The sequence below is a fragment of the Coregonus lavaretus genome (genome assembly GCF_964263955.1).
Source record: "Coregonus lavaretus genome assembly, contig: HAP1_SCAFFOLD_2958, whole genome shotgun sequence".
Taxonomy (NCBI): domain Eukaryota; kingdom Metazoa; phylum Chordata; class Actinopteri; order Salmoniformes; family Salmonidae; genus Coregonus; species Coregonus lavaretus.
In genome coordinates this window covers 9,520-28,633 of record NW_028166570.1, presented here as the reverse complement: position 1 = coordinate 28,633, position 19,114 = coordinate 9,520, and the positions used below count along the sequence as shown (strand labels likewise).

Below are 19,114 nucleotides of genomic sequence, written 5' to 3'. Positions count from 1 at the left end.
CCTCTTCACATGTTCGTCCGGTTCTTCATGTCAGCAGGAGCTATGCGTTTGTGCTTATCACCAAAAATCACAGTGCAAAAAACAATAATTAATAACAATAATTATGATAATAATTAATAAATGATAGATATTAACAAATGATGGATTATTAAACAATTATTTTATGGCACAACAGCCTATCAATTCATATATAATACAAATGACTAGATATAACCAACAGCATGGAAAGAAAAACTCAAACTGCAGTAGGCTTGCATAGCAACGCAACAACAATGGAAATTATCTATTTACAGGAAACAACATTCCCTTTTTTCACCAAGGACGGTTATTTTGAAAATTAGTTTTCCCATATAGACGTTTTAATTGTTTTGTTCACTTGCTATTTTCTGACTGAAAAAAATTAAGGTGGGAGGTGGGAAATAATTTTGTTGAGGACAACAACATAGTGGGATGTACAGTATGTATGTCTCCGTTTATACATCACATTTACAGTTCTGTTATGGTGGTCATCATCGTCATCTTCCTCTCCTCTCCTCTGATAATACACAAAGAAGGACAAAGTTCATCGCACCAACGGGTGAGGCTTCATTCTGATGAGGACGACGAGGCTTTCTCCAGTTCAGTTCAGCTCCTACTGCAGGCAGGCCACTCTGTGAGAGAGACCGAGAGAACAGCAATGTCAGGACAAAGCAAAATCTTTGTCAAAATGCTATACATTAAATCAATATAGTTACCTATGACATCACAATGCCTTCTTGCGATAAGACAGTAGACAAGAATGGTGTGATACTTACATAACTCGCCCGAGTACTGTCCCTGTCCGTTGGTCCCCAGGAAGTCGCTGTGGTCTGTGGCAGTCCGTTGGTGTGGCCCTCGAGGCCCATCTCCCTTGCGTGGCCCCGTGGAGCCCTTGGAGGAGGCTGTCCCAGAGGAGCTGTGGCCCCCGGGGGAGGGGAACGAGGGTTTACTGTAGGGGGGTAGGCACCCCTCTTCTGGACAAACACACAGAGGGAAACAATTCATATTGTCACTAGTAACCCTGATTTTAGTTGGGAAGTTGACCGTTATTAATTTTTTATTTTAATTTAACCTTTATTTTACCAGGCAGGTCAGTTAAGAACAAATTCTTACAATGAATGCCTCGCAAGAGGAAAAAGGGCTCCTGTGGTGCTGGGGGCGAGGAGAATACATTCTCATTCACAGAAATGACACGGGGAGGAGCAACAAAAGGTTAGAGCGTTTTACAACATGATGGTTTGTAGATTCATCATGGGGGACTAAGTATGTGTTTAGGCAGCTGCAGGTGGAGAGGCGGGGTGGTGTTGGTTACAGAAGGTGCTATAGTGAGACAGAGGCAGCTGCAGGTGGAGAGGCGGGGTGGTGTTGGTTACAGAAGGTGCTATAGTGAGACAGAGAGCCTGTTGGCAGACCTCCCTTCTAATGACATCTGCAGTGTGTTGGTGGCAGCAGGCAGTGTGGGCTCACACATGGGTCCCTCAGCTAACGCCCTTATGAAGGCAACTACAGATGGGTTAGTGTCTGCTGTGACACCCCCTGCTCCAGGTCAGTATATTGTAGCTCTGACCTGCTGTGACACCCCCTGCTCCATGTCAGTATATTGTATCTCTGACCTGCTGTGACACCCCCTGCTCCATGTCAGTATATTGTAGCTCTGTCCTGCTGTGACACCCCCTGCTCCATGTCAGTATATTGTAGCTCTGACCTGCTGTGACACCCCCTGCTCCATGTCAGTATATTGTAGCTCTGACCTGCTGTGACACCCCCTGCTCCATGTCAGTATATTGTAGTGCTGTCCTGCTGTGACACCCCCTGCTCCATGTTAGTATATTGTAGTGCTGTCCTGCTGTGACACCCCCTGCTCCATGTCAGTATATTGTAGTGCTGTCCTGCTGTGACACCCCCTGCTCCATGTCAGTATATTGTAGTGCTGTCCTGCTGTGACACCCCCTGCTCCATGTCAGTATATTGTAGTGCTGTCCTGCTGTGACACCCCCTGCTCCATGTCAGTATATTGTAGTGCTGTCCTGCTGTGACACCCCCTGCTCCATGTCAGTATATTGTAGTGCTGTCCTGCTGTGGTCTCTAGATCTATAGCATCACATATCATCTAAAATCATCCCACTGTTCCGTTAATGACTCTAACTGGGATTGTCTTGACCCCTCAGAACTCTGTAGTGCATCAGTCAACTTGGAGGGCCTTCTGAACTCTGCTGTGTATCAGTCAACTTGGAGTACACCTCTCATCAAAGCTAGGACAGAGAGACTGAAAAACAGCTTCAATCTCAAGGCCATCAGACTGTTAAATAGCCATCACTAGCCGGCTACCACCCGGTTACTCAACCCTGCACCTTAGAGGCTGCTGCCCTATATGGAATCACTGGTCACTTTAATAATGGAACACTAGTCACTTCAATAATGTTTACATACTGCTTTACTCATCTCATATGTATATACTGTATTCTATTCTACTGTATTTTAGTCAATGTCACTCCGACATTGTTCATCCTAATATTAATATATTTCTTAATTCCACTCTTTTACTTTTAGATTTGTGTGTATTGTTGTGAATTGTTAGATACTAACCCACTGTTGGAGCTAGGAACACAAGCATTTCGCTACACCCGCAATAACATCTGCTAAACAAGTGTATGTGACCAATAACATTTGATTTTATTAGATTTATTGTCTCCTTAAGAAGAATCTGATCAGTGTGACGCCTCTCTGTGTCTCCTGGTCTGTCTGTCTGTCTGTCTGTCTGTCTGTCTGTCTGTCTGTCTGTCTGTCTGTCTGTCTGTCTGTCTGTCTGTCTGTCTGTCTGTCTGTCTGTCTGTCTGTCTGTCTGTCTGTCTGTCTGTCTGTCTGTCTGTCTGTCTGTCTGTCTGTCTGTCTGTCTGTCTGTCTGTCTGTCTGTCTGTCTGTCTGTCTGTCTGTCTGTCTGTCTGTCTGTCTGTCTGTCTGTCTGTCTGTCTGTCTGTCTGTCTGTCTGTCTGTCTGTCTGTCTGTCTGTCTGTCTGTCTGTCTGTCTGTCTGTCTGTCTGTCTGTCTGTCTGTCTGTCTGTCTGTCTGTCTGTCTGTCTGTCTGTCTGTCTGTCTGTCTGTCTGTCTGTCTGTCTGTCTGTCTGTCTGTCTGTCTGTCTGTCTGTCTGTCTGTCCTGGCACAGAGAGGACAGGAACACAGCATGGCGAGGGCTAATGACTCCACACACAGGCAGATGGGTGGAGTGGCCGGCCACTGTTTGTCTGAGAGGGGAAAGCTGGGATGATTAGACTGCATCTGTCTGGCTGGGGCCTCCTGCCTGGACTGGGCTGGAGCCGGACACCATTGGCGACGACTACAGGCTGTGTGTATGTGTGTGTGTGTGTGTGTGTGTGTTTGTGTGTGTGTGTTTGTGTTTGTGTGTGTGTAGGGGGGGAACATTCTGGAAGACAAGTGCAAGTGGTAGACAGTGCAATCTGTTCATGGGAGCCCGGTCTCCTCTCAGCAGGAGAGCTGATTGAACACCAGGGTTTAGTAAAGTTTCTGGGCTGCCAAGGCACCGCAGCCATCAGGACCCTGCTGTCACACAGTTAAGGGCTCTGGATCTCTCTCTGTACAGTAATGACTGCTGACCTAACCACAGATCTACTGGCTCCATACTGTGGTGTGGAATATGAGTTCTATCCTACTGTTCTAAATAGGGTGTTCGCTAACATCCAACACACTGCCACAAGTGCAGAATACAAGAAATTGGCATCTGTAAATTAGAATGAACACATGCACACTGAATGAAATGTGTGGATCAGATCTTAGTCTTTCAGACAATGTGCTGGCATTCTGACTTGCTTCTACCCTCCAGTCCTGTACCTGTTTTGTGTCCCCTGCGTGGGTCGTCTCCTCGGTCCATGGATCCTAGCCTGTCCTGGGCCTGGCGGTGACGCTCCATAGAGGTGCGTGTCTGTCTGTCCATGGAGCTCTTCATCTCCTCCAGCCCAGACAGGGGCATGGCGGCACACATGGGCTGGCGCTCCAGGGACGAGGCCTGCCTCTCGGCTGGGGGGCCCATTCCGCCTACACTACGGGCCCCATGGATATGCCCTGGTCCCTGGATGGGCGGGGGATCAGGGGGAGGAGGTAGGTCTGGGATGGAGGAAAGGGAGGAAGGGTGATGTGGTTAGCTACATGGTTACAGTCTGGTGATATATCAGTAATCAGTCAATCAGTATTAATCAGTCATTCTAATGCAGTCCAAGTCCTTGTAGATCAGGGCTCTCCAACCCTGTTACTGGAGAGTTACCCTCCTGTAGCTTTTCTCCAACCCCAGTTGTACAGTAACTATCCTGATTCAGCTTTTCAACCTGCTAATGATTAGAATCAGGTGCGCTAGATTAGGTTTGGAGTGAAAACCTACAGGACGGTTTCTCTCGAGGAACAGGTTTGGAGTGAAAAACTACAGGACGGTATCTCTCCAGGAACATGATTGGAGTGAACACGTACAGGACTGTATCTCTCCAGGAACGGGTTTGGAGTGAAAACCTACAGGACGGTATCTCTCCAGGAACAGGATTGGAGTGAAAACCTACAGGACGGTATCTCTCCAGGAACAGGATTGGAGTGAAAAACTACAGGACGGTATCTCTCCAGGAACAGGATTGGAGTGAAAAACTACAGGACGGTATCTCTCCAGGAACAGGATTGGAGTGAACACGTACAGGACGGTATTTCTCCAGGAACGGGTTTGGAGTGAAAACCTACAGGACGGTATCTCTCCAGGAACAGGATTGGAGTGAACACGTACAGGACGGTATCTCTCCAGGAACAGGGTTGGAGAGCACTGTTATAGATGATGAGTAAGTTGTGTCAGAGGTAACACTTCGCTGAGACAATGTTCTGGGAAGCTTCTGGTTCAAGCACCGTGCCACCCCAGCTTCTTCTCTTACCGTCTGCACTGGCGTCTCTCCTGTGGGGCGCCGTGCCCTGTCCCCGGGGCTTGCGGGTGGGCCGGGCGGCCCTCTGGTGGCCCAGGCTGTGTGTGCCCACCGTGCTCCCATCTGTAGAGAAGGGACTGCTGGGCCGGGGCCGGTGGGACAGCCCTTTACCTGGAGCAGGAGGGAGAGAAGGAGAGATGCCCCTGTGTTATTGGAGGTACTGAGAGGAACATGGAGAGAAGAGGGTTAAGGAGCATGCCTGGGAAGAGAATGTAGATTTCCAAGCAGGAAGCTCGCAGGATCCCAAGGAAGGTTCAGTTAGTTAATCAGTCAAACACCAGAAATCCTCAAAATCACACCATTATTTTGGTAATGACAAAGTACAGGCAGTGATAGAAGCCTGCAAAGAAATCACCAGTGAGTTCACCCAGATAATTGTCCTCTATCCCAAGTTCGTAGGAGTCAGAGTGCAAAGCTGGAGGAAAGTTAGAGTTGAATCAGGGTTTGTATCCTTTGTTCAGCCACATTTTGTAGACCCATGCAGATTCTCCACCAAACGGCATCCTCCTCAAGCAGCAGTAGAAAGGAGAGCACACCAGCCAGCAGATGGCAGAAGTAGATCAATCACTGAGTCATACAGAGGTTCCAGAGAGAACAGGCTGGAGCGGCTCCACTCCTCATATACCAACCTCTCTTGGCCAGGCTGGTGCCCTCCAGGTGGTAGCCTGCCTTGTCAGCGGCTGCCACCAGGGCTTGGGCGAAGCTACAGTGGGTGTAGAGGGACCCGTCAGAGGAGCTGCCCACGCTGGACCTGTGGCTGGAGTAGTGACGGTCATCTTCCTCTGAGGCTGACCCCCAGCCGTTAACCATGGACCCTGAAGGGCACCGGCAGCTAGAGCATCAGAGCACTGTGCAGGGTGTGTGTGTGTTCACAAATCAGGTAACAATCTTCAATATCCAACCGCACCATGTTTACAGCCTCCAGACCCCAACCGAGGAAATTCCACGGACACAAAGGCTCTTGAATGATCTGCCATATTGAACACCTGCGCTGCGGCTATAGGTTTCAATGGATTCATGTGCTGTGTAATCTTATAATGAGGGGTAATATCAAGTTGTTAGGGTTTCATCTCAGATGGGTTTCTCTGTGCTGCAGTGCCTCTGTGTTCTGACAGACAGACAGACACATGCTGATGGACAGACAGACAGACAGACAGACAGACAGACAGACAGACAGACAGACAGACAGACAGACAGACAGACAGACAGACAGACAGACAGACAGACAGACAGACGCTGATGGACAGACATACAGACAGACGCTGATGGACAGACAGACAGACAGACACGCTGATGGACAGACAGACAGACACTGATGGACAGACAGACAGACAGACACGCTGATGGACAGAGAGACAGACAGACACGCTGATGGACAGACAGACAGACAGACAGACAGACAGAGAGACAGACAGACACGCTGATGGACAGACAGACAGACAGACAGACATGCTGATGGACAGCGTAATCGGGGCCTCTTGAGTTGCTTTTGATTGAGAAAAGTACTATACTTGTCCAGAGCTGAGCCCCAGTACTGCCTCAGGTGACACAGATGAAGCTGCTCACTAAACACCTAATGGTTTAACGGTATAAACACCTGGCTCTCTTATCACGGCTTGCTAAGGCACTCTACGCTCTGTAGAAAGTCCTGCAGCATTGACTTGTGATATACAGTTGAAGTCGGAAGTTTACATACACTTAGGTTGGAGTCATTAAAACTCGTTTTTCAACCACTCCACAAACGTCTTGTCAACAAACGATAGTTTTAGCAAGTCGGTTAGGACATCTACTTTGTGCATGATACAAGTAATTTTTCCAACAATTGTTTACAGACAGATAATTTCATTTATAATTCACTGTATCACAATTCCAGTGGGTCAGAAGTTTACATACACTTGACTGTGCCTTTAAACAGCTTGGAAAATTCCAGAAAATGATGTCATGACTTTAGAAGCTTCTGATAGGCTAAATGACATCATTTGAGTCAATTGGAGGTATACCTGTGGATGTATTTCAAGGCCTACCTTCAAACGCAGTGCCTCTTTGCTTGACATCATGGGAAAATCAAAAGAAATCAGCCAAGACCTCAGAAAAAAAAACTGTAGACCTCCACAAGTCTGGTTCATCCTTGGGAGCAATTTCCAAACGCCTGAAGGTACCACGTTCATTGTACGAACAATAGTACGCAAGTATAAACACCATGGGACCACGCAGCGTCACTCTGTCTCTTAGAGATGAACGTACTTTGGTGCGAAAAGTGCAAATCAATCCCAGAACAACAGCAAAGACCTTGTGAAGATGCTGGAGGAAACAGGTACAAAATTATCTATATCCACATTAAAACGAGCCCTATATCGACATAACCTGAAAGGCCGCTCAGCAAGAAAGAAGCCACTGCTCCAAAACCGCCATAAAAAAGCCTGACTACGGTTTGCAACTGCACATGGGGACAAAGATCGTACTTTTTGGAGAAATGTCCTTTGGTCTGATGAAACAAAAATATAACTGTTTGGCCTTAATGACCATCGTTATGTTTGGAGGAAAAAGGGGGTTGCTTGCAAGCCGAAGAACACCATTCCAACCGTGAAGCACGGGGGTGGCAGCATCATGCTGTGGGGGTGCTTTGCTGCAGGAGGGACTGGTGCACTTCACAAAATAGATTACATCATGAGGAAGGAAAATTATGTGGATATATTGAAGCAACATCTCAAGACATCAGTCAGGAAGTTAAAGCTTGGTCGCAAATGGGTCTTCCAAATGGACAATGACCCCAAGCATACTTCCAAAGTTGTGGCAAAATGGCTTAAGGACAACAAAGTCAAGGTATTGGAGTGGCCATCACAAAGCCCTGACCTCAATCCTATAGAAAATGTGTGGGCCGAACTGGAGGCCTACAAACCTGACTCAGTTACACCAGCTCTGTCAGGAGGAATGGGCCAAAATTCACCCAACTTATTGTGTGAAGCTTGTGGAAGGCTACCCAAAACGTTTGACCCAAGTTAAACAATTTAAAGGCAATGTTACCAAATACTAATTGAGTTATGTAAACTTCTGACCCACTGGGAATGTGATGAAAATAATAAAAGCTGAAATAAATCATTCTCTCTACTATTATTCTGACATTTCACATTCTTAAAATAAAGTGGTGATCCTAACTGACCTAAGACAGGGAATTTTTACTAGGATTAAATGTCAGGAATTGTGAAAAACTGAGTTTAAATGTATTTGGCTAAGGTGTATGTAAACTTCTGACTTCAACTGTAATAGGAATACCAAATCAATGAAGGTCAATTATATCACTAAACCAAAGCAGCAGAAATATGTAGCCCGTTATATCACTGTCAGGAGGCTTTAAAGACAAAAGGGGAAAATGTCACAAAATAATCAATATCTAGATTTCCCAGAAATACTGGAAACTTATGGAAACCCTCGTGGATGGAAGCTGTTCCCGTAAAGTATAGCCTATATTGTGAATGTTTCTGCTGTTAGTTTGTCTTTATCCTTTCAGATCCTTCTAAAGAAAACCTTTCCAGCACTTGAAATAAAAAGTTTAATCGTGCCAACAAAAATATGCCATTCTGGCAGGCGAGACTACAGTCAGCTTATATGACAGCTTTCTGAGAGGCTTGCTTGGCAGACACAGTGAAGTGGCACTTATCCAAACTCACACACACATAATCCCGTGGTCCGCAGACAAGCACATGAGACGAAAATGAAAAGCAGCATGATGGTGTGATGAAGAGAAAGGAGGAATATGACACAGAGCTCAGATGAAGGAGTAAAGTCATGGGGAGAGAGGGGTACTGAGATGGGTTCAGAGGGGAACAGAGGGGTACTGAGATGGGGTCAGAGGGGAACAGAGGGGTACTGAGATGGGGTCAGTGGGGAACAGAGGGGATGAGAGGGGTACTGAGATGGGGTCAGTGGGGATGAGAGGGGTACTGAGATGGGGTCAGAGGGGATGAGAGGGGTACTGAGATGGGGTCAGAGGGGAACAGAGTGGTCCTGAGATGGGGTCAGAGGGGATGAGAGGGGTACTGAGATGGGGTCAGAGGGGATGAGAGGGGTACTGAGATGGGGTCAGAGGGGAACAGAGGGGATGAGAGGGGTACTGAGATGGGGTCAGTGGGGAACAGAGGGGATGAGAGGGGTCCTGAGATGGGGTCAGTGGGGATGAGAGGGGTACTGAGATGGGGTCAGAGGGGATGAGAGGGGTACTGAGATGGGGTCAGAGGGGAACAGAGGGGATGAGAGGTGTACTGAGATGGGGTCAGTGGGGAACAGAGGGGATGAGAGGGGTCCTGAGATGGGGTCAGAGGGGATGAGAGGGGTACTGAGATGGGGTCAGAGGGGATGAGAGGGGTACTGAGATGGGGTCATTGGGGATGAGAGGGGTACTGAGATGGGGTCAGAGGGGAGAGAGGGGTACTGAGATGGGGTCAGAGGGGATGAGAGGGGTACTGAGATGGGGTCAGAGGGGATGAGAGGGGTACTGAGATGGGGTCAGAGGGGATGAGAGGGGTACTGAGATGGTGTCAGTGGGGAACAGAGGGGATGAGAGGTGTACTGAGATGGGGTCAGTGGGGAACAGAGGGGTACTGAGATGGGGTCAGTGGGGAACAGAGGGGTACTGAGATGGGGTACTGAGATGGGGTCAGTGGGGAACAGAGAGTGACAGTCACAAGTCTGGCCAAGGCAGGCCCATAGAGGACCAGGCATACCAGAGGTCTGGCACACAGTTAGACAGAGAGAGAATGGAGAGGATCAACTAAAGCCAAACACACACATGCACCAGCTGTCCTGATAGAGTCCCTTTCATACTACACTTCTCATTGGAACACAACGTTAGTCCAGTACTGTAACTGACATAAATAACAATGTCTGATTTATGTTTGTGCAGCCCAAGGAAATCAGGAAACTGAGGAAACTCCCTAAAAGTGCTTTTCAATTTCTCGCCCCTGAGCCCCTTCACATCACAACGTTGGGGTTTGTGCAGAACCCAAATTAAACAAGGCCTCAGGGAACTAATGCCTTCAACCACCAGCTCACCTTATAACAGCTTTTCTCTTTGAGAAACGATGGCAGCAAATTATCCACAAATTAATGGAAAACTTCAATAAACTTGTGAAACCATGTGAAAACCTTAAAACCTTGCACATTCCAATTTTACTGCACTTACTGAAAATACCCAAGACACTAACTACTTTCTGGCCTTTATCTTGCCATGTTATTTTCTCTGAAACAACTTTTCTCTGAGTTTTCCTTCTAAGAAGAAAAAACTGAGAGTGCCATTCCTCTGGGTCCAATCCTCCCACAAAGACTAGTGCAGATAATGAAGTATAAGCAGAGCGAGGCAGCCAAGCCACGGCACTGAGGCTTCCTTCCAACTAAACTCCTCCAGCTCAGAACCACTGCCTCAGCACATAACATCACACGGTGAGCTTTCAGCCACACTAACTGCTACTCTCTGCTACTCTCTACTACTAGTAAAGGGAAGCTAGCCACTATCCAGGGGCAGTTACAGGAAGCTAGCCACTATCCAGGGGCAGTTACAGGAAGCTAGCCTCTATCCAGGGGCAGTTACAGGAAGCTAGCCACTATCCAGGGGCAGTTACAGGAAGTTAGCCACTATCCAGGGGCAGTTACAGGAAGCTAGCCACTATCCAGGGGCAGTTACAGGAAGCTAGCCACTATCCAGGGGCAGTTACAGGAAGCTAGCCACTATCCAGGGGCAGTTACAGGAAGCTAGCCACTATCCAGGGGCAGTTACAGGAAGCTAGCCACTATCCAGGGGCAGTTACAGGAAGCTAGCCACTATCCAGGGGCAGTTACAGGAAGCTAGCCACTATCCAGGGGCAGTTACAGGAAGCTAGCCACTATCCAGGGGCAGTTACAGGAAGCTAGCCACTATCCAGGGGCAGTTACAGGAAGCTAGCCACTATCCAGGGGCAGTTACAGGAAGCTAGCCACTATCCAGGGGCAGTTACAGGAAGCTAGCCTCTATCCAGGGGCAGTTACAGGAAGCTAGCCACTATCCAGGGGCAGTTACAGGAAGCTAGCCACTATCCAGGGGCAGTTACAGGAAGTTAGCCACTATCCAGGGGCAGTTACAGGAAGCTAGCCACTATCCAGGGGCAGTTACAGGAAGCTAGCCACTATCCAGGGGCAGTTAAAGCCAGGCAGCCCATGTCCCTCTCGCCACTAAAAGTGATGTTATGCTGACGGAGCGGCTCATCTGCATGTCGTTAAGCAGGGAAATCGTTCCCCCTGACAAGCGACAGGAGACGTGACCCCGCTCCCCCCAGCCCTCCCTGCCAGGGTGTTGATGGGAGAATAATGATCCAGAGAGACAAAGCACTGAGATCCCTGTGGAAGTTATAGTGCAGCATCAGTAACATCCTACACAGATTGGCTACTCTAGACTAACACACCACCCTGGGATACAGTACCTGTGTGTTTTCATCTCAGCCTAGCCATGGTCATTTAATACTGCTTCAGGTGGATTCACCTTTATCTTTAGAAAAATATGCTGTATTACACAGCACATTACATAATACAAAGACATGCACACACAGACAATCTCTGTACTGTAAAATAATTTCAGTGCTTTTTTTTCTGGGGCCAACGGTGAGAATTTTTTGATTTAGTGGCCTTTGGTGTAACATTAAGGAAACAGACCTATTTCCATATGATTAAAACAATGAATAATCTATCATGTTGGGCTCCACAGGAATCTGTTCCTGCCCCCCTCTCTCCACAGCCTCAAAATGGTGGCCGCGATAAATCTCAGCGTTTTCCCCCTTCCTCCCTCTGTCCCTCTCGCTAACCCTGGAGATGGGACCGTGTCTGTGCTGTCAAACGGTGGGGAGCGGGGAGACTTGTGGAGAGATAAGAAGAAATAGTGCTGTCTTCAGAGTAATACAGTGCAGGAGAGATGCAGCAGATTAAGGCCCAGTCGCAGCTTTATATTCCTCTAAATATATATACAGCAGCATGTGTCATAGCCACCACAGCCCATGTTCCATCATCCCACAGAAAAACTACACTCTGGGGTTACAGTCGACAGGCCAGCCAAACAGCCGTGTCAACCCTCCCTCTCTCTCTCTCTCTCCCTGTCCCTCTTTCTATAGATACAGTATCTCTCTCTCTCTCTCTCTCTCTCTCTCTCTCTGTCTGTCTGTCTGTCTGTCTGTCTGTCTGTCTGTCTGTCTGTCTGTCTGTCTGTCTGTCTGTCTGTCTGTCTGTCTGTCTGTCTGTCTGTCTGTCTGTCTGTCTGTCTGTCTGTCTGTCTGTCTGTCTGTCTGTCTGTCTGTCTGTCTTCTGTCTCTCTCTCTCTCTCTCTCTCTCTCTCTCTCTCTCTCTCTCTCTCTCTCTCTCTCTCTCTCTCTCTCTCTCTCTCTCTCTCTCTCTCTCTCTCTCTCTCTCTCTCTCTCTCTCTCTCTCTCTCTCTCTCTCTCTCTCTCTCTCTCTCTCTCTCTCTCTCTCTCTCTCTCTCTCTCTCTCTCTCTCTCTCTCTCTCTCTCTCTCTCTCTCTCTCTCTCTCTCTCTCTCTCTCTCTCCCTTCTTTGTTCTATCCCTCCCCACTCATAAAACACAGAGCTGCTCCATCCTGTCTGTAGTATAGCAGTCAGCCATGTCCAGTATAGAGGAATAGTATTTTCTGTTCAGTTGGTATGAGAGACGCAGTAGGACACAGCCATACCGTCTCACCTTCTCCAATGTCATGCCCTTCACATGTCCCTCTCTCCCAGACAGACAGACGGCTGTAAAAGCTTTTAGTGAGTTGTAAAAATGGAAATGGTGCCTCCAGTCTAGAATGGAATATGCTGCACATGAAATGTATTATATATCATCTTGGGAAGATATGGGGTGCATGGCACTCGCTGACGCTGTGTATGAGCTAAATCTCTATTTTTTTAACAGTGCTTTTCAAACACTATGAGATTGCGGTGACGTGGGGAGCAAGAAAATACCCTCCCTTGGGCTAGAAACATGTTATCTTTTTAACCACAGATCATAGAAACATGTTATCTTTTTAACCACAGATCATAGAAACATGCTATCTTTTTAACCACAGATCATAGAAACATGTTATCTTTTTAACCACAGATCATAGAAACACGCTGTTTTCACATATGTAGACACTGGTTTGGTGCGAGGCGGAATAGTCCTTTAAATGTGATATGTTACCTGATAAGGGGTCTGTGATCTTTTTGAATTACTGTGTAATGACAACTGAACATGCTTTTGTAATAAAAATATTTTTCTTTTGGGAAGCAATTTCTGATGATTTCTTTGTAATACCCAAATCATTAATAAGAGAGTGGCAGAAAACTGCATAAAATCAGACAGATTTGAATCCTAACGAAGGGGAAAGAAGCTCCAATACCTTTCTCTGAATGAAAACAATGATGTCTGTCATAAGCCAGATGTCCATTGTTCTGTCCACATGTCATTGTATCAGTGCAGTATCTCACCTGTTACAGAGCTGTCTAGGTTGTCCATGCTGGACCCTGGCGTGTGCTCAATACCATAGAGAGGCCTGGACATCTCATAGCCTTCATCCTCCTCCTCTTCCTCATCCTCCTCATCCTCGTCAGGGATGTCAGTATCCAGGTCAGACACCAGGGTGCTGGACACGTACCCCACTGGAGGGGCGGGGGCCTGGGGAGGGAGGGGGGGGAGGGAGCCACCCTGCATGTGCCTGTCAGAGAGTCAGAGTAATATGGGTTATCATCATGCTACAGGTACGCACCAATACACAGAGACAGGAGAGGGTGAGGCGGTAGTGGGGGGACAGGAGAAGGTGGGGCGGTGGTGGTGGTGGTGGGACAGGAGAGGGTGGGGCGGTGGTGGTGGTGGTGGGACAGGAGAGGGTGGGCGGTGGTGGTGGTGGTGGGACAGGAGAGGGTGGGCGGTGGTGGTGGTGGTGGGACAGGAGAGGGTGGGCGGTGGTTGGGGGACAGGAGAGGGTGGGGCGGTGGTGGGGGGACAGGAGAGGGTGGGGCGGGGACAGGAGAGGGTGGGGCGGTGGTGGGGGGACAGGAGAGGGTGGGGCGGGGACAGGAGAGGGTGGGGCGGTGGTGGGGGGACAGGAGAGGGTGGGGTGGTGGTGGGGGGACAGGAGAGAGTGGGGCGGTGGTGGGGGGACAGGAGAGGGTGGGGCGGTGGTGGGGGGAGAGGGTGTGGCGGTGGTGGGGGGAAAGGAGAGAGTGGGGCGGTGGGGGGGGGACAGGAGAGAGTGGGGCGGTGGTTGGGGGAAAGGAGAGAGTGGGGCGGTGGTGGGGGGACAGGAGAGGGTGGGGCGGTGGTGGGGGGACAGGAGAGGGTGGGGCGGTGGGGGGGGGACAGGAGAGGGTGGGGCGGTGAGGGTGGGGCGGTGGTGGGGGGACAGGAGAGGTTGGGGTGGTGGTGGGGGCACAGGAGTGGGTGGGGCGGTGGTGGGGGGAGAGGAGAGAGTGGGGCGGTGGTGGTGGGGAGGTGGTGGGGGGACAGGAGAGGGTGGGGTGGTGGTGGGGGCACAGGAGAGGGTGGGGCGGGGACAGGAGAGGGTGGGGCGGTGGTGGGGGGACAGGAGAGAGTGGGGCGGTCGTGGGGGGAGAGGAGAGAGTGGGGCGGTGGGGGGGGGACAGGAGAGAGTGGGGCGGTCGTGGGGGGAGAGGAGAGAGTGGGGCGGTGGTGGTGGTGGTGGGACAGGAGAGGGTGGGGTGGTGGTGGGGGGACAGGAGAGGGTGGGGCGGTGGTGGGGGGAGAGGAGAGGGTGGGGTGGTGGTGGGGGGACAGGAGAGAGTGGGGCGGTGGTTGGGGGAAAGGAGAGAGTGGGGCGGTGGTGGGGGGACAGGAGAGGGTGGGGCGGTGGTGGGGGGACAGGAGAGAGTGGGCGGTGGTGGGGGGACAGGAGAGGGTGGGGCGGTGGGGGGGGGACAGGAGAGGGTGGGGCGGTGAGGGTGGGGCGGTGGTGGGGGGACAGGAGAGGTTGGGGTGGTGGTGGGGGCACAGGAGTGGGTGGGGCGGTGGTGGGGGGAGAGGAGAGAGTGGGGCGGTGGTGGTGGGGAGGTGGTGGGGGGACAGGAGAGGGTGGGGTGGTGGTGGGGGCACAGGAGAGGGTGGGGCGGGGACAGGAGAGGGTGGGGCGGTGGTGGGGGGACAGGAGAGAGTGGGGCGGTCGTGGGGGGAGAGGAGAGAGTGGGGCGGTGGGGGGGGGACAGGAGAGAGTGGGGCGGTCGTGGGGGGAGAGGAGAGAGTGGGGCGGTGGTGGTGGTGGTGGGACAGGAGAGGGTGGGGTGGTGGTGGGGGGACAGGAGAGGGTGGGGCGGTGGTGGGGGGAGAGGAGAGGGTGGGGTGGTGGTGGGGGGACAGGAGAGAGTGGGGCGGGGACAGGAGAGAGTGGGGCGGTCGTGGGGGGAGAGGAGAGGGTGGGGTGGTGGTGGTGGGACAGGAGAGGGTGGGGCGGTGGTGGTGGTGGTGGGACAGGAGAGGGTGGGGCGGTGGTGGGGGACAGGAGAGGGTGGGGTGGTGGTGGGGGGACAGGAGAGAGTGGGCCGGTGGTGGTGGGACAGGAGAGAGTGGGGCGGTGGTGGTGGGAGAGGAGAGAGTGGGGCGGTGGTGGTGGTGGTGGGACAGGAGAGCAGAGAAGAGAATGAACATCAAAAGACATCATGAAAGACAAAGCTGGTGAATGAAAGACAGGATGACTTAAAGAAGGAATCCAAGGTAGACGAAAGGAACTGTCAAACTACATTTAGAAATTCTTTCCGATTCCGCCGCTTTGAATAAATTGGAACAATTCCACTAATTCTACGTCTCTCCTCCTTGCATGCCAACACAATGACCCTGTAATTGCAGTTGAAGAGGTTACAACGGGCCCGCTCTCTGGGCCTGTCGACACGAGGCTGTCACCCCTCACATAGCCCTCTCCACGCCGCTCCACGCCCACCTCACGTCGCTGACAGCCCCGTTTGTTTGAGGAGCGCCATGGTGTTTTGGATGCGGTCTGCGGCGGGAGGGATTCTGATTCTGATGTAATTACTGCCTCTTTCCTGTTGTCAAAGATGCTCTCAAACGTAGTCATTACTGGCTAACAAGACGGCTCCTTCCTGACAAGTGTTCCCTATTCCCTCTACTGTAATGAATGGATGCCAGTCTCTCCCGCTTTCTCTCCCTCTTTCCCTCCCTTCCTCCTTCGTTCTCTCCCTGTCTTCCATCAGCATGAAACATGGGCTTCAGTGCTTTAGACATCATGCTTCTTACAGTGAGCAGAAGGGGTAGTCGTGTAAGTGGTAACACTGGCCCATTAAAATTACATGATTCATGTTTCTGTTTTGCGCAATGCGGTGACTGTACAGCTAACATAACACCTAAATAAAACATGGAAGGGAGGAATAAACAGATACTGAAAGCAAAACACATCCAGCACAATATACACAATAGGCATTCTCATATCACCCCATCTGAACCTTGTACTGTTTTCTCCAGTGGGCGTACATACCATGTCTGTTTGGCCATGTCCAGTTGGTAGGCACGGGTGATCTCGTCCAGGTGGGCCTGGAGCATGGGCTGCAGCTCCTCCCGGGGAGAGGGGGTGAGGGTGGCCGTGGACTGCTGGCCGAAGGACACCGCTGCTGGGGACGAGGCCACGCCACGGATGGGTGGGGTGGGGACCCTCTCTTCCTCCTCCTCTAGCTCATCCTCCATTCCCTGGTGGAGGTAGGTCTGCACGGGCATGGGAGGACCCCAGCCATCACTCTCATACCTGGGGTGGCCACACAGAGAGAGAGAGAGGGCGGAGGGGTAAGAGAAGTGCTCTAACCCAACTTTGTGCCAGACTAGTGTGACCTTGACTAGTGTGACCTTGTCAAACGTTCTAAATGACTTTGTAGATACGAGCCATAAGTGGAGCAGCGGAGGGAGGGATGCTTTCATTTCCCATTACGGTTCTTATACATGCTGAAATAATACTAGTCGTAAAGAAAATGTTCATTAAAGAAATTTGTCAGTGCACCCTCCTGTGAGTGAGCATTTCTCCTTTGCCAAGATAATCCATCCACCTGAGAGGTGTGGCATATCAAGAAGCTGACTAAACAGCATGATCATTACACAGGTACACCTTGTGCTGGGGACAATAAAAGGCCACTTTAAAATGTGCAGTTTTGTTACACAACACAATGCCACAGATGTCTCAAGTTTTGAGGGAGCATACAATTGTCTAAGCCTGTATGAAGGGTCAGACAATGATAGATAAATATAATTGTTCTAATTAGTGTGGAAGAATCTAGTTGGACTGCATGGACAGAGTGTAGACTGTTTTGCATCTACATGGATGTATAGAGTGTATGCTATGGTGGGTGTGGCTCGTACCCTCCTCCTTCATAGTGCTCGTTGGGGTAGTGGTCCATCTCGGTGCCAGGGAGAGGGTGTAGAGGGGGAGGGGGCAGGGGCAGGGGCACATTGGTCCAGTTGGAGACGTTAGCCTTGGTGGGTTTGGTGCCAGCCTTGACCTTCTTCTTCTTACCCCCCTTACCACCTATGGACGAGTTAGAGAGATTGACTCAGACAACAGGAAGAATTCAATTACTAGAAAAATCTATAAAACCATATAGCATGGGTGGCTACGTGCTGTATTCACTGTCAGTCTAACAAACAGATATTGCCAACAGAAATCGACTGAACATATAAAGCTGAACATTCCTTTATTTCGAAACAGGTCATTTCAACACCTCCTTCAAAAAGTTATCCACATTCTCAAACAAACGGCTTCAATGAGCCGTGCCTGTCAGCAGCCTCATACAGAACAACCTCAAGGCTAACTAATGTAAAGCGTGCTTCCATTGATTGATTTGCTGAAAGGACTCAAATCTCCATAGAAACAGGGCGAGAGCAGCAGTAAAGAAGCAGAGGGTAGACCCGGTCCTCCAGCCATCTCTCAGTGTCCCCATCTCACTAGAGGTGTGGGTCCACCATGAAATACTTCACTAGAGGTGAGGGTCCACCATGAAATACCTCACTAGAGATGAGGGTCCACAATGAACTATCGCACTACAGGTGTGGGTCCACAATGAAATATCTCACTTCAGAACACCATCATAATGAATGGGTCCGTGTGGCCGTAATGGAATTCACAGAGAGGCTATTACACTTTTATGGGTTTGATTACGCCAGAGAGAGAGAAAGAGAGAGAGCTCCCCATCCACAACCATTTCCCCTCGCACCCCTCTGAGACTGGATTCTCCTCTGCTCTGCCCCATCTCCATCTTTATACATCTGCCAGCCAGGCCTAGATTGGGGTTGATATGATTTGGTGACTGTGGTGGGGGTGGGGGGGACAACTCTCTTTGTCCCAGAGATGATCTTTGACATCTAAAGTCCACTGTTATCTTTCTCAGCTGTCCTCAGTGTGGTCCGCAGGCCTCAGATCACTTGTCATAGAGAGGAAAAGGCTGCAGGCTGTTGTTGCTGCTATATATATATATAGATAGAGAACATAGTATTTAGATATATAGATATATAGATAGAGGACATAGTATTTACAGTGGGGAAAAAAAGTATTTAGTCAGCCACCAATTGTGCAAGTTCTCCCACTTAAAAAGATGAGAGAGGCCTGTAATTTTCATCATAGGTACATGTCGACTATGACAGACAAATTGAGGAAAAAAAATCCACAAAATCACATTGTATGATTTTTTATGAATTTACCAAATTATGGTGGAAAATAAGTATTTGGTCACCTACAAAGAAGCAACATTTCTGGCTCTCACAGACCTGTAACCTCTTCTTTAAGAGGCTCCTCTGTCCTCCACTCGTTACCTGTATTAATGGCACCTGTTTGAACTTGTTAACAGTATAAAAGACACCTGTCCACAACCTCAAACAGTCACACTCCAAACTCCACTATGGCCAAGACCAAAGAGCTGTCAAAGGAGACCAGAAACAAAATTGTAGACCTGCACCAGGCTGGGAAGACTGAATCTGCAATAGTTAAGCAGCTTGGTTTGAAGAAATCAACTGTGGGAGCAATTATTAGGAAATGGAAGACATACAAGACCACTGATAATCTCCCTCGATCTGGGGCTCCACGCAAGATCTCACCCCGTGGGGTCAAAATGATCACAAGAACGGTGAGCAAAAATCC

General features: G+C 49.8%; 1 protein-coding gene across 1 annotated transcript; it reads right to left on the bottom strand.

Moving 5' to 3' along the window:
* Window positions 1-243: 243 nt before the first annotated feature.
* LOC311114542 (roundabout homolog 2-like) lies at window positions 244-17,509 on the bottom strand (the record flags this gene model as incomplete). The annotated part of the gene is made up of 8 exons (XM_084189786.1): window positions 244-650; window positions 795-992; window positions 3,866-4,138; window positions 4,939-5,097; window positions 5,616-5,801; window positions 13,464-13,690; window positions 16,475-16,738; window positions 17,344-17,509. Coding segments are annotated over 8 exons (1,475 nt in total), but the record flags the coding sequence as incomplete, so codon positions are not given.
* Window positions 17,510-19,114: the final 1,605 nt, after the last annotated feature.